Below are 25232 nucleotides of genomic sequence, written 5' to 3'. Positions count from 1 at the left end.
TATGGCTTCTGAATGCATAACATGATCACTAGATTCATGTGCAGAATAGAAGTAGAAAAGATGTCCTAAGCACCACTGAAGGATTGGAACCAGAAGTATGTTTTTGATACCTGAAACACAGCTATTAAAGGGAGATGCTTGGATGTACTTTTTGTTATATTATTATGCTTCACAGATCCAGAAGCATTTATGTAGCTAAGCAAGAAGTGTCGCCATTTTTTCATTTTTTAAAATATTATTCATGAGAGGTGTATCTGTGTTTATCTGAACCAGCACCAGGGGAATGATGTCAATAGAGGTTAGTTTGGACTTTGAAAGTCCCAGAAGACTTGTGTCAAAGACTAGATCAGATCCTCTCCTGGTGATGGGAATGGCGAGGCCACAACAGTTTGTAACAAGTTCTTCAGAGAATGTTAACAGCAGTTTGAGAACCTGCAGTGAAAGAGAGAAAGAAAGGAGATTACTAAAGGTTTTTGTGGATTTTGAAGAAGAGAGGGGAGTGTTTTGCCAAGGCTGAAAAATACAAACCATGAAGAGGTAGCTGTTAGCTTGAATTGTGTATATATATTTGTGCTTTTCTTTTGTGTGCTTCTGACCTTGAAGTTGTGGATACTGTAGGGAATTCTTTCCTAGCTTTTTTACAAATGAAGAGAGTATTTTTCAACTATTTAGAAGGTTTCCTAAAGGTTCAAGAACACTTCCAGTGACCAGTAAAAGATTGGCCAAACTAAAATAAAAATACTTTCTATTAGTCATTAAAAAAATCAATGTAAACCTAAATCTAAAATTCACTTGTCCTCCAGACTTCACTCAGCTGAGTGATATGATCAAAGTTGAGGGTAGATCAAGGTTATGATCTACTTATTTAGCATTTATGATCAAGTTTAGGGTAGATAAGCACATAAACTTCAAAATTTCACTAGAATACTAATTGTCCTTGAAAATCTGATGTACAATATAGGTAGAGGTGGTGAGGAGTTCTTACTTATTAGAAGTTCTAGTTAAGTTTATTGCAAGCACTCTGAACATGCTTTTGTTTCTGTGATAGTCAGAAGTGACTGACAGGGAAAGTTTTTAGAGTCACCTGACTGACGAAACACGGAATTTTCATTTTAATGCCACATTATCTCCAAATACTACAGCAAATTAAAGTGCATGAGGTATTGTTTTAATTCATATTGTTCTCCAGTCTTGGCAGGTCAGTTTTAGGTATGTACCTTGTCCCAAGGACCAACTGATTGTCTCTGCCCATCTAAGAAGGATTTTTGGGAGCAGTGTAGTTACCACAGTGGGAAATGCTTCTTCCAGTAAATGTTAGTGGGATCAAATCCCTGGAGAGTAGTGATTGAAAGGCCTGGGGTGAATTTCATGCTGGGGAGAAAACAACTGTGAGAAATGACAGCTGACTTCTTTAGATTTTCCTCTCTAATATTATCTGTTATTAATAAGATGATAAAAGTAGCTAACACTGCAAATTCTAAGTGAAGCTCAAAGATTTCTGATACTTGCCATGAAATTTCAGTAACCCTTCTTCTTTTCTTTTTTTCTTTTTTATTGCAGTCAGCAACTGTTTCTGATGGAGGTAAGCTGAAGCTTGTTTTTACTTTTATAATGAAAAATAATCAATTTTCCACATTAAGCAACATAATATGTGGTAAATTATGTGATATATTACAAGATGTAAGTCCAAGGTGGTGCAGAACTCTGTGGCTGCTTTGGGAACTGTGCCAGTGAAAATATTGCAGGGTTGTGTTCACATACTTTCACTGGTTTATTTGCATAATTTTTTACTGGTACATTTATATATGCACGTTTTTCAGTATAACTAGGCTTCTTCATTCATAATAATAGAGGCAGAACTGGTAGACTTCTCTGTAATTGGATGGTAGATAAAATCTCATTCTCTGTTTTATTGTCCTTTACATACCTCACTTGCTTTTAAAGAGATGCTCTAGCTTCCAAGTTGTAAGCTGTGTTGGTACACATTTGTTGAGGTTGAACATTTTAAGTGTGATCCTTTTTGAGAAGGGGGTAAGTAATTTGATATTTCTAAAATCCCAGCATGGAGCTTTTGCACTTCTGGAGTACTTCTAAGTAAACTCCTCTTTATTGCACATAAGCTGGTTTGTTTTGATTTTAACATGCCTTTAATGTTTTAAAGGATGACCACTCTTTGTTAAACATTAGAAGATGATTTCTCTGAAGCTTTGAAGTTAATTGAAACAGTTTAAAAAGGCTTCCTTAATGGAATAAAGGAATTTGTATAGTGTAGGGTGTACAGGAGATGGCTTTTCTCCTTGTCATCTCTGGCAGGAGTTGGTTCACTTGATCCTGCGGAGATGTTCACATATTTTTGCATTTGCTGTTTTTTGACAACATTACAAGAAAAAATTTATTAAATAGAAAAGGCAAAAGGGAACAAGTTGTGTTGCCATAATCAGTGCAGTGAAATTTGAAAAAAATATTTGGAATGGTAAAGATAATTCTTTTATATTAGAAGCAAATGTAAATGAAAATTAGCAGTACTGTTTACAAAACTTCTTCATATCCTGACTTCTAATTCCTTGCAAGACTAAAACTGCACTTGAGAAAAAAATTACTGTTTTGGTCCTTTTGCTGGAGCCATTTTCCAGTGGCTGACTTTGTCAGGTATTTTCCTTCTCTACTGCTGACACAGTCTAATGCTTTACTGTACTTGTGTCTGGATGAGAAGGTAGACTCTGTGTTGTATCTGTCTTGTCTGCAAAGCGACAAAACAGAAAATAATAGTGTTTATTCTGCTTTCTATTTCTAAAACATAGCCTGTGTTTTTCTGGGGAAAATATGTTGTTTTTCCTCTACATGTTACCTGCTTGATATAAAAATCAAAGCAGACCACAGACTTTCTGATTGTGTATGTGGTTGTTGAGAACCAAAAATTTGATTGATCTTTTTTTAGGTAAAACACAATGTACTTGTGTCTTGTCCCCAAAAGGGTTCTCGTTCTATGTTAATGAAAGTTATTTTGTTGCCTGTCCAGACTTGGAAATCCCTGTGATAGTACTCATACAATAATCATTTGAAGATTTTTATCCTTCCAGCTGCAAATTTTTTAAAAAATTCCACTTATTTTCAGTGGAATATGGCTTGTGTCTTATTCCAAATCTGTGGGTAGCTGTTTTCACATTTAATTCTGTACAGTTTTTTGAACTCATGAAATCGAAGGGCCATGTGAAATCACAGAGGTGAAAGAACAGCCAAGAAGTTCTGTGCAATTTCCTGCTGAGTTGTATTCCCTATTTTTTAGCTAGTTCAGAATTTAACGTGAACTCTCTCTTCATTGTTAAGTGCTACTTAAGAAGGGGTATAATTTGTGTAAAAGTGGTATTTGAACTCTATTGAATAATATTGAATCAATGCTTAAATACCCAGATAGTGGGTTGGAAAAATAGGAGCCAGAGAGACTGTAACCAGAAAAAGTGAAATTAAATAAATTCCTAATTAATTTCAAGCTGCATTGAGTGAAAAGATCTGATTCTTGTGTGAATTACGTTTTCTAGCACTTACTTTCATTGAGTATGGCACAGCACTGGAATTTTTTCAGTTTTCCTTAATCTCACTAGTACGCAAATAGATCCACAGGCTTAGACATTTTAGGGTATGTCTAGTTTAGAGAAATTTTCATCAGTGTAACCAGTAGTACAGCACTACATACTTCCCTTCCTAGACTAAATCTTTATCATCACAGAACCACAAATAATTTGGGTTGGAAGGGACTGTAAAGGTGAACTTGTTCCAACGCCCTGCCACCCAACCTGGCCTTGACACTTCCAGGGATGGGACATCTACAGTTTCTCTGGGCAACCTGTTCCAGTGTTATCATTGCTGTCAAAGTGAAAATTTTCTTGTATCTAATCTAAATCTACCCTCCTTCAGTTTAAAACCATTACCCTTTGTCTGCTCTTGTCACAAGTCCCTCTCCAGCTCTCTTGTAGCCCCCTTTAGGTACTGAAAGGTGCTCTAAGGTCTCTCCAGGACCTTCTCTTCTGCTTGGTACTATTAATTAATATTAGTGTTTGTATATATAACTAGATACTATAAATACAGTTGTTAAGCTTTAGTTTGGAAAGAAAATTCATGTGTAAAAAGCAATTATGTGTTTATATACATCTCTTCAGTATGGTGGGAGGCACAACAGTTCTTTGTACATTTTCTTTCCAAAGTCAATGAAGATTTATGTTATATGGCTTTTATTATGTTATAGCCTGGCCCTGGAAACCATCTACCCCTTTGTTGTGTTTATTTTATATACATCCCAGCTTGTGCAAGGCTAGGATGTTCTTACCAGCCAAAACTCTGCACTTGGGCGTTGCAAGAGAGCTAACGTGTAAATTAGTGTTGTTTCCAGACGTGCTGACCAGTGGCAGCTCTTAACTGTAATTGATTTGTGTAATGAATTGCAGACAATCAGAATGCAAACTGTAAAAATGCTTAGATGCAAGATTACTGCTGTAGATCAACTAATCTGCAGCACCTCTGCTCTAGGAGTAGCAGAAACCATTTTATGTTACTACAGCGACCTGTAATTAGCAGGTTTCTCTTACTTCCCACCTCAGAAAGTGTCCTTTGCTGCTGACTGTGGGAGTGTGTACACAGCAGGCAGGCTGTGCCTGATGTTTTGAGCACTGTGCCATCTGAATTGTCACAGGGATGATCAATAGTCCCCAGCTAATGTCTGACTTGGCTATTTATACCTGGAAGGCACTTTAGAAAAGGGAAAACCTTAAGGTCAGAGGATCTATAACAGAAGTACCATCATCATTCATCTCCCAGCCAGAGCTGGTGAGGCATCTGAGCTAGTGAGAATGTCTGAGTCAGTTCTCACTTGCTCTTTACCCTGCAGAGATCAGTTCCCCAAAGCTGAAGTCCGTTATTTCCAAATACTTCAGCCTAACAGATACTGTATGCACACATTTTTCTTAAAATACTATTTTGTTGTAGTTTCTGCTGATTTTTGCTTTTAGTGTTCATCACTTGGAAAGAATTTTCATAACGAAAAGTGTTCCTAAAGACCTTTCCGAAAGGAAGCTGATGTTTGCAGTAATAAATAATGCAAAACTGTATTTTAAAAAGTAACTGAAGAAGGTAAGGCAAAAAATCAGCAGTGAAGTGCAAAACAAAGCAAAACACTGTTTATGCTTTTTACACTATAACTACAGGTGGAATATTTCCTCTAACAGGTATGCGACCTTTTTGCCAGTTCTGCTGGTGGTGCATGCTCACTGTAGCTGTGTTCCAGTGTAGCATAAATAATTCAAGTTCCTTTAGCTGCAGTGGCAAAAGGTCTTTTCTTTAAATTATTTATGTAGCATTTTATAATGCTTTGTGTTAAGTATAGTATTGCCTCCCTCTGCTTGAAGCCACGAGGGTAAGGAATCAATTTGTTTAGAATGGTGTTAGAGGCTCCCAGGAATTGCTGTGGGGAAATGTGTTAGCTTCCCTCATCCCAAAATTGCAGAGGAACAATGTGCTGTACAGTCAGACTAATCTACGCCCAATGGGTTCCGGGACGTTTCAGCTGAACTTGGTATGGATTCAGAAGGATGGCTTTCAGTGAAGGGCTTGAAGTATTTGATTAAGTGGCACCACAGTGGTTCTTATCAGCTTTACCCAGGTAATGTATTTAGTGATTAACTAGAATATCTTAATTATGTGATTGTATGCGTTCCGATGGTTACGAGGAATATGCTTGGCTTCTCATGAGAATAAGAAGTATTTGTAGTCTGAAAAATGTAAACAAAATACATACAAATGCATACAAAAGAGCCTTCATTTGTTGTATCCAGGCTTATGGCTTTATATTATCTAAACAAAAACTTTGGAAGCTATCTTATCCTGAATACTTTCAAGATTTAATTGATTAAATGCCTGTATTTTCTTACATAGTACTGTTTTTGTAAAATGAATAAAACCAAGACCCTCCATGGAATATGTAAACTCGAAAAGTGCAAAATACTGGGTTTTGGGATTTTTTAGATCCCATCCTGTATCAGTTCTGTATTTCCAAAAGATAATAAGTAAACTGAATGAGCTTGCACTCAAAGTAGTTTTTCCTCACTAGTTATGGTTGCTATCAAGCAGAACAAAAGTAAAGTTAGGTCCCTGGGGTTTGAGATGTTTGAGCAAGGAGCCTCCTTTCACAGGAAATACAAGATAAGTTGGTGCTTCCACCGGTGATGACAAAGGAAGGCAGGCATTTGGGAACTTCTCTGCACTGCTGGAGTCCATGTCGTCCATGCAGAGCTGGGATTTTTCACATTAAACTCCTCTGGCATCCTGGGATTCCCAATTGCTCCTTTTCTTTTTTAAAACACAAGGAGGAGGAGTCCACTTTGCACAACTGCCCTGTGATGAGAACATTTGAGGGTGAGAGTCAGGGCTCTGTGTTTCCTCTGATGATCATGACAGAGGGCTCATTAGATGAAATATGTGACCTGGTTGGAAAGTTTCTCCATTCCTGCTTTCCAAGGTGGGCTGCGTGTACCTAGGAATGCATGAGCTGTGAGAGTCAGGAAACCTGATGCTGGAGTCTTACATTGGAAACATTCCTCTGCAAGAGGAGTGGAGCAGGAGTTATGCCTTATAGAGTCTTCATTTAAATGTGATTTGGATGAATTGAGTGCTAATGTTAGAGTTGGGGAGGTGTTTTTCCTTCCATTTGACTTTCTTTTTCTCCAGTTCTAAACGGTATATCTGCACTAGCCTGTAACTGTTTTAATTGCAACTGATGATCTGGGTGGTAAAAGAAACTAGAATAACCAAGCCTTTTCTGGCAAAAAAATCTTTTCTGTATTGTTTTCAGCTGGACAGGTACCACAGCAGAAAGCTCTACAGATTTTAAAAGCAAACTGACTGCATCTTTTCATTAAGGGAAACCAAAGCTGTGCCAGGGTTAAGTGTAAATTAATATAGTTCTTTTTGAAAAAAAAAAAAAAGTCTGAATTACCTAAATTAAATCTACCAGAACAGAGACAGTTTCCTGGGAATGAGTAATTCCTTAATGCTGTGTTAACACACTGGAGGACCCGTGCCAGTAGCTCTTTGGTTGTTGGAAATAGAGTCTTATTTTGGTTCAATTGTGTTCATGGGATCTCCAGAGTGGGGAGAACCCAGAGGAGGGAGAACCCCGTGCAGTTCAGGGGCGTGTAACTCTGGGGAGCTGGATAGAGCAGGCAGCTGGTGGCAATTAAAGGTAGTTAGCTGTTACCCACTGGTGTAAACACTGGAGGCTGTAATTGCAGTTGGGTTTCCCTGCTGCCATGGGGAAATTGAACGCCTGCCACTGGGAGGGAGGTGATGCTGACTGCCTGGTGATTGCTGTGCCTGCCGCTTCCCAATCCCTTCTGAGTCCTAAGGCACTGTGACTCCAGGATCCAGAGTTGAGCGCTCGGTGTGGCTGCTCCCTAATTTCTCTCTGCCAGCCAAGGAGGTTTCAGGGCTTTGGTATGGGGGATGAGTTTGCCTTTCTGACTTTGCCTGAAAGGAACAAGGAAATTTTCATCGTTCATCACTGGAGAATGCTGGGATTGAACCCTCCAGGGGTGAGGCAGTACCTGAAACTGTTCCAGATCTATCAAGAAGTGGGTGTCTATTTATATCCTGGACTGTAAAATAGAACATATCCACCTGCAGAGTTAAAGCAAAATACTTTGGATAATAAATTTAGATATCATTCCCTTCAGATTCACATTAACTTCTTTCACAATAGTTTCACTGTGGTGACAGGTATTCTCTAATGAAGTTAGCAGTTGACTTGGTTATGCTCTTTCATATGTTTTAAAGGAAAATGTGAATAAATATTTGTGGAAGAAAATTTGGCAGTATTTGCTGAGTGTTTGTAATTAGCTTTGATTAATATGGTGATTAGGCGAAGAAAATTATTTATGTAGCTGATTTGTTGCTAGTGTCCTTAAATATTGTCATTGTTGAAAATGCAAAGTTACATTTTCTTCTTCCCTCATCTAATTCTGTGTCTTTGCCTTACTTGGGTTTTTTTTGTCTTAAAAAATAGCTTTGCTTACAGAAACTCAAATTAGTTAGCTATTACATCTTAGTGAATATTTCTGAGCTAAGAATATGTTTAAAAATGAAGTTTCAGGCCCCTTAATTTTTTTTTCCCTTACCTTTACAACTATCTTTATAATTTTTTCCAACGCTTGTAACTGTTTTTGAATGGTGCATTTTTTCTAACTTCTTACTTCCAGGGGGGAGCAGTAATGTTTTGGAACATGAAGTTTGGAAATGCAAAGTGCTTTCAAATACTTCTAACATGAAGGGACACCTTAGGAGATTGTATAAAGTAGGGGTTTTTTTGGTGAAATTGCTCACTGCTTTAGTTAGTCTAAGTAAATAACTGAGGAAAATCCTAAAAATGTCCCTGTGGAGCACAGTCCATTTCTGGCTGGTTGCGAATTTAGTTTTCTCAAACAGATTGCATCTCTAGTGAGCTGCATACTTGCTTTTCCATTTGGCATAAAATTGCTGAATATGCCATCTATTTAATTTGAGGGTATTATTTTCTCACATGTCTTACTTCAAATTTTTCAAATAATTGAACGTCTGTGATTTTTTCATCCCTTCATCAAAGAATCTCATTCAGTTTGGCATCTCTCTATGTGCAACCAGGCTTTAGTTGTGTCTCCACAATGAATTAAACCTTACATCACCTCTGTGAAGTGTGTAGGTGGGGATTCAGCATTACCACGTTTACGTTTGTGTACACTGGGAGGTGGAGGGACCGTCCTGTAAAAGGGTGTGCAAGAAGTAAATGACAAATCTGTGAATAGAGCCCTGTTGTAAGCAGTTTCCTCTCTTATTTAGAGCAGCCATTTCTTTCCCCTTTCTATTTCTGTGGACAAATGGTCACTTTCATATTTTTTGTCTGCCTTTTTTGTTTACTGACATGACAAAGATGAGCTGGAATTAACACTTGAAATTGTTAGGCTGCCACACAAGGGCAGCCTGACAATTAAGGTTTCCCTAAATTCTCCATGGGTTCTTGTTAATTTGTTTCTCAGAATAAAAATTCACTTCTGTTTTTTTCAAGATCTAAATAATCAGATAATTTCTTATCTTGGAATCTCTAGGTTATTCCAGTATGTTGGTTGGAGTCTGGAAGGGATCCCATAATAAACCGTAATAAATTGAGGATCTATGGTTTGATGTGTCTTGCTTCCAGTGGATGAGGAAGGCATCCCATACTAGCTCATTTCCTAATGTTCTTTTCCACAACTGACTCCTCTACTAAATTTTCAGTATTAAAGGGAATCTTGTATTTCCATGTAAATTTTCACATATTGCCTGTCTACCAACTGAAGTGTATATGGAATTTTGCTGTCTCCTATCACCTAAAAGGTTTTTGCCCACATTCTGGTCAACAGTGGGTTCTTGAAGGTCAACTTTCCTTGGATAGTCTTACGAAGGAGTGCAGCCCATAGTGCGAGAAATATAAAGAGGAAAATGTATTTTATTTTGTGGAATAAGAAGAATTATTTTGTTTTGTCCCTGCCCCTTTTGCTTCTGTCAGGGGACTGCTGTTAAGACACTCTTTTAATTTTCTTTGCAGTGGAACAGAAGAAACTTGAGAGGTGCTTGGGGTGTTTTTTTCTATGCAGGTGCTCTTAATAAAAATGGAGCAGGATATTTAGAAATCTGCACCACTGTGAGCTTGAGCAATAGGTGTGATAAATAAATACTGAAGAGAAAAAGTGAATAAATAGTACTCTATTGACAGATTAATTTCCTTTATTAACAGAGCTGAATAGCACTGAATTGAAGGACTGCATCAGTGAAAACAGCCTGAGTAGCAATGCCAGCCTTCCCAGCGTGCAGAGCTGCCGGCGACTGCGAGAGAGGAGAGTTGCAAGCTGGGCTGTTTCCTTTGAGCGTCTTCTTCAGGACTCTGTTGGTGTTAAATATTTTTCGGTGAGTTTTGAGGGAAATAAGAGGCTTTCCAAAATACCTGGTACTGCTGCGGTAATTTTCCTGTGTTCTTTGGGTTTTTTTCTTGACACTCTCCTTGCACAGGATAAGAGACAGGAGTTCATTCATGCTCTGTTGTTATCTGAGCATCTTTCTGAGTTTACACAGGCTCACAGCTGAGTGAAAGCTCACAGTAATATTCAGATTGCCATGCATTTCTGCATAGCAGAAGTTTCAGGTGAAAATGGAAGCTATATTTGGCTTTGTCTGGGAACTTTTAGAATGCTTCCCCGTATTGTAATTTTTTTTTCTATCCGTAGCCTTCGTACAAGAAGGAAGAAGTACTTTTGGTAGTTTCCTAAGAGTGGGTCATTATTCACATCTCCTGAAACATTGGAAGCCACGTAGAAGATTTTTTCCATGATAGAGTGACTTATTTTCCTTCAAAAGGTTTTTAGAAATACTTTTTAGAAGTAGTTATAGTTGTTAAGAGCACTGGTTAAAACTACAACTTGAAGGAGTAATGCTGAGTATTTGCAAAGCATAAATCCTTTGCAATACATAAATTCTTTTCTGCACAGCACATTTATGAAGTTATAAATAGCATCATCTCTATTTTGCATGCAAGGAAATTGAGGGTATATACTTTTGCTTTGTTGCACTGAGAGTATGTTGCTGATTCTGAATGTGTTGCACAGGGACAGTTTGTGCTGCCCAAGTAATTTTCACAATGAGAACATAAGGAAACCCGTGGTATAGGAGAGGTAGATTATTGGAATCTGCTGTAAATCAGAAATACTCTTTTGCTTGATACAAAAGTATTAAGAGATCACAATGGTTAATAAACAGACTTCCATGTTAACTGGTGGGGGAACCTGAAACCCACATTAACAGTGAACATATGTTTGTGGAAACAGAGAAGAGGAAAGCAAAATAATACATCCTGGATATTATGTTCCTTAGTTTAGCAGAGCAGTCTGAGAGTTAATAGCATTTCTGCTTTCATACTTCTTGTCAGGCTGGAAGAAAAATTACAAATCTGATCTGATTGTTAGAGTCCATCTGAAAAATGATGTAGTTCATGGGGCTGCTACTGAAAGTTCAGTTGGCTTAGTTGTAATTACTTATAAAGCTCCAGTGAACTTGTGTACACTTAGGAAATTGCTGCAGTAAATTTTTAGCTGCTGTGATACTTCAAAACTTACATTATGAATGTAAAAAGTAGCTCATATAATTTTAATAAATTTTCAGATTAAAAGGTTAAAGGTACTCTTGATTTCAGTAAAAGCCAACCTCAGATATTCTGGAAGTTTTACTTCCCCCCCCCCCCCATTTTATTCTAATCAGAACTTCTTTTTATAAACACTGTAAAAATGCATGTCTTAAAGAAATACCCACTTTAAAAACAGTTAGGGAATGTTAAAGTTTATTGTGTGCACCACCACTTTCTTGGGACCCAGGGGATGTCCAGAGCCATTGCTTAGATTTATTAACCTGGTTGCCGTAACACTGTGCAGTTTGCTGCCAGTATCCAGGAACATTGAGGCATCAGCATTTTATTCATGGTTCCATAGCAAGTGTCTTGGTGCATTTGGGATCCAGTGTCTGCCTTTCCTGAGGACAGCTTTGTCACAGAGCAGGAATTACTCTCCAAGAAGGAGAGATTTTGCATGTTTTGCAAATACCCACAACTTTGCATAATAGCTGCTGCTTGGAGCAGTCAGCCAGGAGGTGAGAGAGCTGTTTGCAGGTTCCCCTCTCAAGGGGTTCAGACCAACCTCTGCAGCTTCCCGTTGCACGGGTGACAACTGCTTGGCTGCCTGATGTTGGGCAGCCAGCTGTGCCTGAATCCTGTGGCCACAAGGAAGGAAGTGGGAGATGGAGTCTAGGTTCACAGGGAATGTGCCAAGGGGGAAGTAGGCTGTTGGGTTCCAGTTCTTGCTCACTCATTTGATTCTCTTTCAGTATGTAATTACATGTAAAGTGCAGAAATGTTCCCTTGAATACTCTCTGGGTTGTTTTTTATGCATTTGGTGTCTCAGTTTGTGTATCTGGAGAACTTCAAATTCAGAACTTACTTGGGCATTTAGATTTCCTGTATTGTAGTTTATCTCATTTACTTTCTTATAGCTGGACTCCCTAAACTCTCTGTAAATCCGAAAAGCATAAATAAACTTAAGTTTATTTCTGTGGAGATTCTTCTTACACAGCTTTCTGAGGCTGCTTTGTATGATAAGGAAGCTTCACTGATACCCATGTGATGATTGAGTGAAGGTTGTGGTGGATCAAGTTTGGGTTTTTTTTAATATCTTTATTTTTCCCCTGATGGTTAAAATGTTCTTAAGATGCTGTGAGAATGTTGAATTATACAAATTTAAACACAGTTTGTGCTTGTAGAGTTTTCTAGCTGAATCAGTGCCAGTCTTCATTTGGACTTTAGGATGTTGTAATGTAAATGTCCTGATTATTGTATGTTGTACTGGGAGATATTTTTTTTTCCTCTCAGTGAGTATTTCCCAAAGAGAAGCCATGTAACCACGTTGAACACAGTGAACAGTGATAAAAGAGCACTTTTCTTTTATAGTTGTCATATCATACAAAAAGACACTGTAATGAATTCAGAATTGATTATGGGCACTTCTTGATAAACATCTACTCTGTTATATCAGTAGAACTGCAATTAAAGACACTTTACAGTGTCACCTTTAAATCTAGTTTATAAACTATTTAAAATTTTATTAAAATTTATTCACCAGTTTATGTACTACTTATCATGACATTTCAAACTTTGTATTTGCAAATGATTTGATTGTAACTCGATGTATTCTTCTCAGTTATATACATTTAAAAAGACACAAGAAAGAGGGGGAGCATCAGGTATGTATTGGACATACCTTGATTTTTACTTTAGAAGAAAATTGGGCTGTTGAAACTTACCTTTATGCAAACTTTTCAAGCATTATATATATGTTGTTTAAGCTGGCAAGTAAACTTTCTTTGAGACATTTATTTATTTGCTTATTTTTTCCCCTAGGAATTTCTACGGAAAGAATTTAGTGAAGAAAATATTTTATTTTGGCAGGCCTGTGAATATTTTAACCATGTACCTGCACATGATAAAAAAGAGGTAAGTCAATGTTGTATTTCAGTACCTTGTGTTGCTTCTTCAAAAATGATTAGTCCTTCAAGATGATTGTAATTGATGAAGCTGTGCTTGGTCTGTGTACTGTGACATCATTAAATAGGGTGGGATGACCTAAATTTAAGATGTTGGATATGTTTAAAGTGCAGAAGTAGATCTGTAAGAATGAGGTAAGGTATCTTGGATGTTGGAAATGACCATCAGTGCATGGAAGTGCAGAGCAAGTTAATTGAACATGTCAGGGAAAGGCCTCTTACACTCTTTTAGCTAGATTGCCTCCACCAACCAAGATTGTGTTTCTAAATGACTTAGATTATCTGCTGCTCAAAGGGTAGGGCTCTCAGGATTGTTCACAAATTATGAGAATCTCCATCCTGTCCTTTTGAGGGAATCTTACATTGGTCAGGCAGGTTGGGTGAATTTTGAACTTTGTACAGGTTGGCAACACTTCTGTCTACACCACCACCAAATCTGGTTAGGTTTATGTGGTGGAAGCAATTTCATCTTCCAAGTCTCTCTTAACTCTTTTGTCTGCTAATGAGGTTTCTTTCTTCTACTTTATTCTGTCTTCAAACAGTGTATTTTCTGAACACCACCCTTAAGGGCCGTGGGCTCAGCTTGGTGGGTTTTTTGTTATTTTTGTGATGTGGGTGTTTCAAAGTAAATAAGTTAAAAATGAATGGTTTTGACTGTAAATATTCATATATATCCTTACCTTTTTCTCACTTCTAGAAATTGAATCTTAGAGGATGTATTTAAATAGTAACTGTTATGTAAAAGGTCTAAAATCAAAAAAAAAAAAAAAATTACTCTCCTTTTTAAAACATACCTGCTGTGCTGCACTGCTTGATCCATTTTAATTTTTATTTGGAGGACAACTTTTACTGTTTAAGAAATATTTGATGAATATTTGTAATCTTAAAGGAAAAACCCTATTTATGTGCCTAAAACTGGCGAAAGCTGACATATGAAAAATACCTATATAAAAGATTCAGGAGCGGCCATCTATTTTTGGGTGGAATAGATCAGTGTAAGAAATGCCTAGCTAAAAGTATGGTTTTAAAAGCAACATACATTTAGCAATTCTTTTCTGTAGCTTTCTTACAGGGCCCGGGAGATCTTCAGTAAGTTCTTGTGTAGCAAAGCTACAACCCCAGTTAATATTGACAGCCAGGCACAGCTGGCAGATGATATTCTCAATTCCCCCCATCCGGATATGTTCAAGGAACAGCAACTTCAGGTAACCATAGTGACCATAAATGCTCTTCGTTTATGTCTGCTATCTTTTATTTTATGGTCTGTAAAAATAGTTTTACATGCTGTGTATTTTAGACTGTTAGAAGAATAGAAAGAAGGCTGCTTAACTGTTTTATTGTTATGTGTAGAGAAAATTGTAATTTAACTAAAAAATAATCTGAAAAGTACTATTATTGAAATGAGGGTTTAGTGCAAGTAAATAATTCCATGTGTTGCAGCACCATTGCACGGAGTGTTTGCATATGGCTGCTTTTTTTTTCTTTAGTGGAGAGTTGAGTACACAAATAACGTCTAATTTTGGTTTTTAAAATGTCGGTTGTATTAAAGGAGTTCTTCTCTTATGCTTTAATACTACTGTCAGGCAAAGAGATTTTAAAACTGTTGGAGTCTGAAGACCTCTGATGTATTTCTAATAATTTTTGATAATCAGAAGAGTTATGCAACAACAGGATACACTTTACATTTCCTGTAGAATTTAAGTTTCTAGGTTTTTTCCCCCTAAGTCATGTCTTTGGTAACTCTTTCACCCTACCAGTTTATTAGTAGAAGTAATTTTGATATCATCATTTTGGAATCAGGGCCATAGCTTTAATGAACCAGGTCACAATCTTAGGACACAATCTCAGAGCACATGCTTTTGGGCAATCTGAGCAGCTGGGTATCGTGTCATCCTCCTGCAAAGTGGAAATAGAAAGGTAGGTCTGACTGCTGGTCTAACTGTAATGCTGGTAGCTTCCTGACCTTATAGCTACTCCTTGTGCACCTCCCAAGCCTGAGCCTTCTGTGGGAATTACCAGTCACCACTTTCCCAGACATTTTTTCATGCATTTGTCATCCTGGTGTTGTGGAGACTATGCCTGAATTCCTCCTTATCCTCTCCCATTCGTTTGGTGGAGTACAGGGTGTCCTGATGAGTCAGGGGACAGGGCTGATGGAGGTTTTGTCCCTTTGAAAATGCTGTGTCCTTAGTTGGAGGGCTCATAATGCAGGAGAAAATGCTCATGAGAAGTCCTGCTGTGGCTCCAGTCCCAGCCACAAGGCCTCTCTGTACCTGGCCTGCTTATCTCAAATTGTCAATGCCTCAGTCAGATCCCTCACCCAGACCCATACCTTTCAGTGATAAATGAAGTGAAGCAGGATGAGAGTTCCTTCTGCTGAAGGACGTGGCCTTGGAGCTTGCCTGAGGTGCTGGTGGTGTGCTGCCTGGCTGGGGTCAGTGCTGGGGAATCAGCAGCTTGGTCACCCTTAACTTCTTGGCTTCAGCCAGTGGTTCTGCAGGTCATTTTGTGGTCTTGGTGGGTGGCACCACCTTGAGAACACACAGCTGTGGGTTGTGTAGTTACTGCAACACACCCACAGACTCTCTAAGTTCAGCTCATGGTGGTGATAAACCCTTATTAAAGCGAAAGCTCTGCATTTGTGGTCTTTCACAAGATCTTTTAGATTTGAACACTGACCACAGAGTGCGAGGGTGCTGCTCTATGGTGGTTGTTGGATGAGTGTGCTGCTGGGGAATAGGGAGGGTTGCTGTAAGGCTGCAGAGGAGTTGCTGAAATGTGTGGGAAAGTGCCTTGGAAACGCTTGCAGGCCATTCTCTCTCAAGCACTGCCTGTTGGGAATACCCCTGGAAGTTGCTTTCTGTCCATGTCCTGACAAATTTGTCCGTGATCTTGCTGTTAGAGGTTGTAATGGCAGTGTGGATTCAGCCAAAGTACCTAGTTAGGATGTTGTTCCTTTTTGTAAATTGAGTAAGAACAAGCATTTCCAGTGTTTCTGGATGAACGTATTAAAATAACAATAGCATGTACTTCATGTAGAGTTGGTAATGGATATAAGTTTTTCTACTCTTATCTGAACATTTCAAATTATGCTTTTAAAATGTTTCTCATTTGTTAGAACAAAAACTAGCATCTGCTAGCTTTTCCAAATAAGCAGAAATTGTTAAGATAGGCAAATATGATATTTCCTAAATATAGGAAATCATGGATGTCGTGTGGGCTAGAAACATAGGGCAGATGATAACCAGCTCAAGGTAAGTTACGCTCTCATGACTGTCCAGCAAAATTAGAAGGGTATGATTTTTTTGCTGTATTAGGTATGTTTAATTTGCAGACTGTCAAAGCTAGCATATACAGAAGTATTTTTCCATGGCTTGCCATGTGGAAAACAGTGCATTAGAAGGCCCAACATAGATGACAGGCAGCAGGAATGCGAATATACAGAAGGGAAAGTCAAAAACATGGTAGTTGACCTTCAGTTTGAGTTAGGTTTCCGTGACTCTGCAGGATCAAATTCTCTCTGCTCTATTTTGCTGTTTATAAGATAATTTTTGGGCTAAAGTCTGTTGAGAGGGCTGTGTCTGCACAATCTGGAGTATGGTTTCCATCTGCAAATGGGCCACTCTGTCTCGGTGATGGACTTCCCTTTATACTCTTGGGAATGCCATAACCTGCTGGGTGGTGCATGCCTTCCTTTGCTTGTGGGGAATTTGTCATGCCCAAAGAAGTAGCCATTCATACTGTTTTTTTTCAGATCAGCTGAATCACAGGAGAAGATACAGAGTTAAAAGTATGGGTTTAACTTAAAACAGCAGGTTTTCAAAAAAATGGAACAAAAAATTTAAACATTATTTAGCATTTGAGAAAAAGCTCTTTTTCACTTTCATAAATTTAGCTTTGGTTAAATGAGCCTCTGTTATTTGCTCCAGGCCTGGTATAGAGCTGCTTTCTTCCTCTGTGGTTTAAAATAAATATTGGTCATTTAATGTAAACTGTTCTCTTTCAAGATCTACAGCACCTTGATTATTAAACTATCCAGAGATACTGATGGGTTTTTTCCTTATCATTGGGCGCGTGTCCGTGGTTTACTGTTAACATTTGTCAGTTCTGGATTAATGGCTGGACATGATGATCTTAGAGGTCTTTTCCAGCCTAAATGATTCCATGCTTCTGTGAACATTATATGTGCTCTAAAGGACTCTCAGCTTGTCCTCACATCAGCAGTTAACTTTGTGTATCTTGTATCATTGTGAATTATTGCATATTGTGATTATATCATATTTATGTGTTTTAGAAGATAAACTTTTCTTGTTCACAGCTACCTTAAAACACACTTGTATAACTTAATCCTGTCACACACAGTGCTAGTGTGACAACCTTTAAAATGTTTTAAATGGCCAGCTTGCTCCATGCCCCACATAGAATGGCATCAACGCAGTAAAAGAGGATGGTGTTGTCAAGACTCTACAGCGTCTCAGTTTGCACTTTGCACAAATCATGACTTTTTTTCTGAACCTGTAATAAGAGAATAGATCAAATCATGTTTCACTTTAAAATGGGTGCAGTGTAATTAGCCAGGTCTAAACAATGTCATACCTGTGCTGTCTACAGCCTGATGTCCTAAATTCTGTGGGAGTTCCCTGCTGCAAAGCAGCTTCATTTTCTTGCTGTGTTACTGGAATGTATGTAACCATTATCCATGGCGGTTTAATTTCAGATTTTTAACTTGATGAAGTTTGATAGCTATACTCGCTTCCTCAAATCCCCGCTTTACCAAGAATGCATCTTAGCTGAAGTGGAAGGACGTCCTCTTCCTGATCCTCAGCGTGTTCCCAGCAGCCCCACTTCTAAACACAGCGTCAGTTCAGAGAAGTCCAACATGTCAACACCAAAAAAGGTGACCTTTGCATTGTTGCTGTCTCAAAACCAAGTTCTTAAATAATGTTTTTCAAGTTCTTTAGAAAATCCAAGATAATATATAAGATAAAATTAAAATGTGTGGTTAGAGATGCTGGCAAACACAATTGCAAAATTTTTATGTACTCAGGAATATACTTGTTTGTTTTATCCTTGCCTTTGAATCAGTTTTCTAGATACTGAATTTCTGAATATAATTTTAAGTCTTCATTTTGATTTAACTACATGTGTACAAATAAAAAGTAAGGGTTATTTTGTTAATGCACCAGTTCAGAAACTTATTTTGGTTCAATGTGGGAATTAAGATGTGATAATTTAACCTTTGCTGAGAGGAGACATTTTATCAGAAGTTTTGGAGAAGGCTTAACCTAAACTAACTCATTTTTGCAAAGGGTAGTTTTCAACTTCTTATCTCCTACTAAACGAAGATAATTCTGTGTTAAAGAAGTACAGTTGCTTAAAAATTAGACCAGTAGTCTTACTGACTGATCCCTTGACATTATTTAGGGTTTATTTTTTCTTCTTGTAGATAATACCACCATTGCATTACATAACTCTATGGGTAAATTATAACTTTTCATTTTTCATGTCAATCACTACAGATTACCCCATCTGCCATTATGTTTTCTTATGACTAGGAACCTTTAAAAAGTAGCATTTCAAGGAATATTCTAATAATCTAACAAGAATACTAGCTTGTTAAAAGCAAGTTTAGTTTAATATCAAACATTCCTGACATTTGTATTCTTCAGCTCTATTAAATACTTGATTTTACTTGTAAATGTTAAACAGTACTTTGTCATTGTCTTTGAAAGCTGTTCATGTTCAAGCCTAGCCTAGGAAAAATACCAAAGTGAAATTCAGTGTTTCAAAAGCAAGGCAAATGCCCTTTCTACATTAACTTAGGCATTACTGGTGAGCTGGGGACAGTTCTTTCATATTTGCTGGAGCTCTCCGTGGCTCATTTCCAGCTACAGTTTTGTACTCCCTACCAAGGAGCACATTTCCATCTCTCTATTTCTTTTTGTTGCCATTGGTGAGGTTTTTTTGATTGCTGCTGAGAGGGATGCTGGCACAGACGCTTGTGCGTGGGGTAAAGAAGGCAGCTAACCTGGCCATCACACTCTTGTTTTAGGAAGAAGTGTGGGAAGGTTTATTTTAGACAATATACTCACAACTGTGATCCAACCAGTGATTTAATTGTGTTTTGGTGATAGCTAAGTGGTAAGTCGAAGTCAGGAAGATCTTTAAATGAAGAGTCAGGGGAGGAGGACACCGAGAAGAAAAAAAGAGGAACATTCTTCTCGTGGTCAAGAAGTAAGAGTTTGGGAAAATCACAGAAGAGAAGAGAAAATGGTGATTATCCAAACGGTGAGTGTCACATTCCACTTTGTTTCAAGGTTGTTTCAGCGCTAGATGTGACTAATCTCACCGTGATTAGTTGCTATCTAAGTGCATTCTTGGGAGTGACAGAGGAAAAGAACTGCCAAGCCAGAGGGCCACAGCATGGCTGGTATTGCTGCAGTTTTCTGGAAGATGTACAAGTAAATAGATGAAAATATGACAATATTTAAATTTATTTTACTGACTTCCACAAGACTTTTTTTTTTCTACTTTTTGGCACATTCTGCCTTTCTGTGTGCTGGTAATAGCTTTTTCAAGCAGAGAGCTACTATTTTTATAAAAAGATAATTTCAAATCTTTACAGAAAAGTCCAGGAACAGTACAGCAAATAGTGCTATAGTTACAGCTATTTAAAAATTCCTCCATCTGCGTTATCCTACTTTTCTTTCTTTCATCAGTAACACACAGGTGTGTTCACTTTTGAAGAATCACCATCTGTTTTCACCTTCCCTGACTAAAATGAAAAAAAGGAGAGTCAGAGGTGTGAAAGCCCTTGTAACCTGCTGTTTTGTTCCTTATTTGTGTTTGAGAGTTTAAGGAAGAGTTCCCTTCTGAAAGCACCTGTATGTGGCCTCTGGAGGAGACAGAAGTTTTGCAGTAAAATACTCTATTGAGTTAAAAATAATGAAGAAATTCAAGCAAAGCACCAAATTTGGTCCATATTTGATACTGTAGTTTTATGCCTATGGTAAATGCCCAGACCCACAGGATACCTCTGATCATATGGATAATTTGAGTGTTCACAGTATATGCATATGTGAAAAGACATCAGAGGCATTTCCTGAGATCATAGTCTTCTGAAAAGTGACTAGTGATTGTCTTAAATTTTAGTGTTCTAACACCACACTTGCACTTTTAAAAATATTTGTCTCCCCTGAGAATATCTGAAGAAGTAGAATAATTTTTAAGATAAAATATTGAAATCTTGTTAAATCTAATTAACTAAGCTAATTTTTTAAAAAAAAAGTTTATTTTTTTCTTTAATATAAAAAACAAGTGGGTTTATTTAGGGGTTACATAACCGAGAAACACTTGACCAAAAGTTGATTTGGTTTCCGTGCTTCTGTGCACTGTATGAAGATTTGATGCTTTCTTTCTTTTTAATGAAAAAAAGAAAAACTTGTGACCCAACAAGCTAACATTTGAAATCGTTTTCTGTATTATAATAAATAATAAAATTATTTTACTGATTGCTGGTTCTTTGCACAAACAGATTCTTTTCAGTCCAATGGATTGTCATACAGACGGGAATCACAAGGCTCCATGTCATCCACTGCTAGTCTCGACTTGGTAATGGCTGCCTCTTACTAATGAACCAGTGGGGAGCAGAAAAAACAGGGAATTACTGATTTTCTAAGTTGTGGGATTCAGCTTCTTTGATGTAATGCCTTGGGAAAGGGTTTTTAAGTGATACAGCTGGGGCACAGGGTGTAATATTAGGCAACTTTAGAGCGTTAGAAATGCATTAGAAGTAGTGTTCATATCTTACCTCTTATTCTGTCCTTGGATATGCGTTGCATTTTCTCTGTCTTAACATCAGGCACCAGTGAACTACCAGAGTAAAGTTTCCCTTTTAAAGACTGTAGCTCTTTAAAAACAGTTTGTTTCAGAATCTCTTTTGAACAACCACAAGTTAAAGCTTTCCCTCTTCTTGGCCTATGCAATAAGGGATGCAAGTTGCATTAGGTTGATCTTTGTTGTGCCAGTGTCTGTTGTGCTGCTTCTCTGTCTGTTTCTCCTAAAGGTGTGAGTTGTTGTCATAATGACTTAACTTGGCCCTAAAAAACCTGAGGAGTTTGTTGCAAACACTTTGTCATGCTAAGAAATTAACAAGTGAAGACGCTGTGATTTCTAACCATCAAGTTCTGCCTTCGCAGTGTACAACTAGTGAGGTGCAAAATTAAAACAGTATTAATAAAACAGAGATGTAATGCTTTATTTTATCTATGTTGACATGGAGGAAGAATCTAAAAGATGGAAATTTTAAAGATTTTTGGGCTTTTGATATCCCTCTAATAGACTAGATTCTGTGTAATTAACCATTAACTAAAAACTGTAATTTTATCTGTGCTAAAAATATTGATCAGGGAAACAAGCATGGTGAAGTCATGTTTATTTCTGTTGCAGAAAAATCTTGTCTTAAAAAATAGAAAATGCAAAGCCTCCCTAAAGCAACAACCCCTCATTTCTCTCCCACTCCCACCTGATTTAAGTCAGAAAGTTACTGTGATTTGAATGAGAAGCACCAAGTTAAAGAAAAGAGAAAAAGCATGATGAGTACCCAAAAAGGCTGTCAAAACCAGTATTTTTTAGTGTCCTTGTAAGTTATAAGTGAACTTTTTGTTAAATTTTCAAAGATACTTTTGATATTTAGTTGTAGTGTTACTATTCTACTGTTACTCTAAAATAAAGGTGAGTGCCATCCCATAACATTGTAGTTCTAATTCCCTTTAATAAAAACAATTAATGGCCATGAAGCAAATAATTTTAAATTTTTATTTTCTCTGTGGTGTATTTATGCATAGAATTCATATTATGTTGAAAGAAGAGGAAATTTTGAGAGGAAAGATTGAGGAACCTGATGTTTAAAGGCATTCCTCTTCATTTAAATGTTGATTCGTAGGGTGCCAATGGTAATTTTTACATCAGCAGGACATTATTGAGCACAGACATTATAACTATTTGGATGCTTAATAAGATTTTATTTACTTTTATACTTTTTCTGTAGTAAATCTTGTAACTGGTTTACACACTTGCTGTGTAAAACTTCATCTGTTCTTGAAATAAATTTCGATTTGTGCACTATTGTGATCTTTATCCACAGGATATTGTGATCTTTTCCCCTAGGAGTTAAATTTATCTGATATTTGTGTTATTTGGAAGGATTTCTAAAGCATGGTAGAAAGTATGGTTCTTGGCTTGGTTTGATCTGTGCAGACTCTGAAAGTTTATACCCAGTCCTAATTTTCACATTGGGCACTGACCTTTCTTTTTCCTTTTAAGTCTGAAACCTCAAGATTGCCTGCATTTGTACCAGATAAAGACAAATCCCCCAAATACTGCTGTGTAAACCTTCCGGATGGTTCATCGAGCAAGATGGCTGTGAAATCTGGGTTCTCCATCAAAGAGGTGCTCTCTGGGGTCTGTGAGAAACATGGCATCAACATAGCTGCAGTGGACCTGTTTCTAGTTGGAGGTGATAAGGTACTGCATATTCCTGGGCTTTTTTGGAAGCATTTTGGTCCCCATTTTACAAATAAATTTTCTGTTCTCTCCATACTGACACATATCTCCTGGTTCTGCCCGTAGCTTAACGTTGGCAGTGCTGGTTAATTGAAGGAGAATTGAATTATCCACACAGAAAACAAATGTCTGGTAGTAGATGCTACTTCCTTATAGTCCAAAAACATAGTGACATCTCGTTCAAAGATGAACGGGGTGCATTAGTGCTAGAAATGAGGTACAGGTTTTAATATTGAGGAAAATTTCCAAGACAACAATCTCTGTGAATGGTGCAGCGTGTGTGTGATGGTTTTTAGTCCAACAGAAATATCTCCAATTCGAAGAGAAGCTGTGAACATGATTTATTCTCTTAAACCTGCTTTTGATCCGTCTAGATGATTACGATGACAAAAATCAATGACTGTTCATAGTTATGGGCTTTTAAAGCTTAGACTGTTAGCTGGCCATATTTTCTGCTGCATCATTCTATGTAATTTATGTAAGCTGAAGAGTCTAGGTTTGTTTTATAAAACCGAGTTCCTGAACACCTGCTGACTCCAGTGGAAATTGGATTTTGGTGATTGTTTCACACCTAGCCAAAAGAAAACACCCTTTAATCATGTTCCATGTTGTAAAGGAACAGTCGCTAGAATGCGTGCCGCCTATATTAATAATATTCTGACTTACCTTAAAAAATTTAACAACAAAGCTGGTCTTTTTTACGTAGTTTGAAGTTAATTTGCTCTCTCTTTTTTTGTCCCTGCCGTGCTCTGTAGCCCCTGGTGTTGCACCAAGACAGCAGTATCCTGGAGTCTCGGGACCTGCGCTTAGAAAAACGCACTTTATTTCGGTAAGAGTCAAAAATAATCTCTTCCTCTGGCCTTTTCCACTCTGTTTTCCATTTTACTTTTTGTAAGTGCAGTAAAGGATCTGTTGAGAGTTACCTGTGCAGTGAAACAGGAGGCTCTGCAGCTGCAGGAGGGGAGTTTCTGGATTGCTCTTGGGATACAAGTGGGATTTTGATGCCAGTGTTCCAGTTTAGGGACATTTAAATATTACTATGATGTCAAAATGCTCAAGCTGAGGCAGCTGTGAAAGCATTGGGCACATCTGTGGGTCCAGAGGGACATTCCACACCAGAAAGACCCATGTTTAGTAGGTTGGAATAGCACAAGAAGGATATGGAAATTGAACTGTGAGTCTCCTAGTCTTAAAATTGAATGGATATATTTATTGATGACATGTTCCCATTCAGTTATATCTGTAATTATATGCCCACCTGGAAAATTACAGTAAGACTAATTGTATAAATAAAATTCATCTGATGAGCCCTGAATCTCAAACCAAGTCAATGTTAGATTATTAGTATGGATATAATAAAATGCAGTACGTGATATATTTAGTTTTATGTAATGTAGTTGATAGTGTGTGGTTTTTTTCCAAATAACATTTGTATTTTCTTTTTCAAAATGAATCCAAACTAATGCTATGAAAACTCCTGAAATAATTATTTCAGGAAAAAGTATTGAAGTAAAATGTATTACATTACTGACCTGGACTTTTGAAGTGAATAAACTTTATTTTGTCAGGCATTCCTTATTTTGCCTCTATATTACTTTTCCTTAGGAAGCTGGGCTTCTATTTAAAGGTACTTTAGGTTAATAAATACTGCATAGCATATTCAATTTTGAAATTGAGATTGAGCAGTCTTTTATTAGGTGTGAGCTTGTTGAGTCTCCAAGTTAAAAAGGAACTTTAAGTAGGCAGTACCATATGTTATTTGTGTGATAATTAAAATGTAGAAATGTTCTACATTATTCCCTTCTCTGGGTAGATGGTATGTAAGCAAATACAGTCAAATATTTGGAATATTTTCAGACAAAGGAGAAATACTGTGTGGCTATACTTAGTTACTTCAGTGTCTGCCACTTCTGTATCAATTACCAGCTATTGATTAAAATGGGTCATTTCAATTTAGTAATTGTTGAATTCAGAGAAAATATGAAAGACAAAGTTTCAGTTATTCTGGCTTCTTGTGGAAAAGTCAACATGACTAAACATGTATTTAAGTGATTTTTGTGAGGTAAAACATGAGTTTTATCTTAATTTGTGACTGAAAAAATTACTGATAGTACTAATATCTCTATTAGTAATATCATTAATTTCTTCTGATTGTTTTGTTAGTAGTAAGCTTGTCCTTGATTTCATGCTATAGTACCATTACAGTCAAATGAGGCTTATGGAGGATTCAGGGCACAGATGAAGAGCAGTTAAAAGGCAAAACCAAACAAAGCTAGGCACAGCTCTGTGCAGGGAAATAGATACTAATGAATTTGTTTGTTTGTTTGTTTGTTTGTTTTAAATTTTTGTATTTAATTATTCTTTTGCTGTTTTAATAATGCAAAATTGTAAAATAGGCCCTGAAGAGAGCTATCTTTAGCCCATAAATTCTAAGTTAATTACTTTTTCAACTTTGGGATATAAGTTTCTCTTATACCAATATTTCATCATACGGTGGCACCAACCCTAAAGAAGCAGCATCATCTGGAACT

The 25232-nt window shown here is 37.3% G+C and overlaps 1 protein-coding gene across 3 annotated transcripts in view; it reads left to right on the top strand.

Moving 5' to 3' along the window:
- Positions 1–25232, top strand: part of RGS12 (regulator of G protein signaling 12) — an 84358-nt gene that overhangs the window by 39636 nt on the left and 19490 nt on the right. For all 3 annotated transcript variants that reach the window (XM_066185246.1, XM_066185248.1, XM_066185247.1), the window contains 9 exons: positions 1561–1582; positions 9794–9963; positions 12995–13087; positions 14199–14342; positions 17855–18034; positions 19272–19425; positions 20672–20748; positions 22462–22662; positions 23457–23530. In XM_066185246.1, coding sequence (XP_066041343.1) covers positions 1561–1582; positions 9794–9963; positions 12995–13087; positions 14199–14342; positions 17855–18034; positions 19272–19425; positions 20672–20748; positions 22462–22662; positions 23457–23530 — 1115 coding nt within the window. The remainder of the gene's footprint in view (positions 1–1560; positions 1583–9793; positions 9964–12994; positions 13088–14198; positions 14343–17854; positions 18035–19271; positions 19426–20671; positions 20749–22461; positions 22663–23456; positions 23531–25232) is intronic.

This window comes from Chamaea fasciata, unplaced genomic scaffold (assembly GCF_029207755.1).
Source record: "Chamaea fasciata isolate MVZ Bird 193981 ecotype frontalis unplaced genomic scaffold, bChaFas1.0.hap1 SCAF_6, whole genome shotgun sequence".
Lineage (NCBI taxonomy): Eukaryota > Metazoa > Chordata > Aves > Passeriformes > Sylviidae > Chamaea > Chamaea fasciata.
The sequence above is the reverse complement of the archived record's forward strand: the minus strand, read 5'-3'. Positions and strand labels throughout refer to the sequence as shown.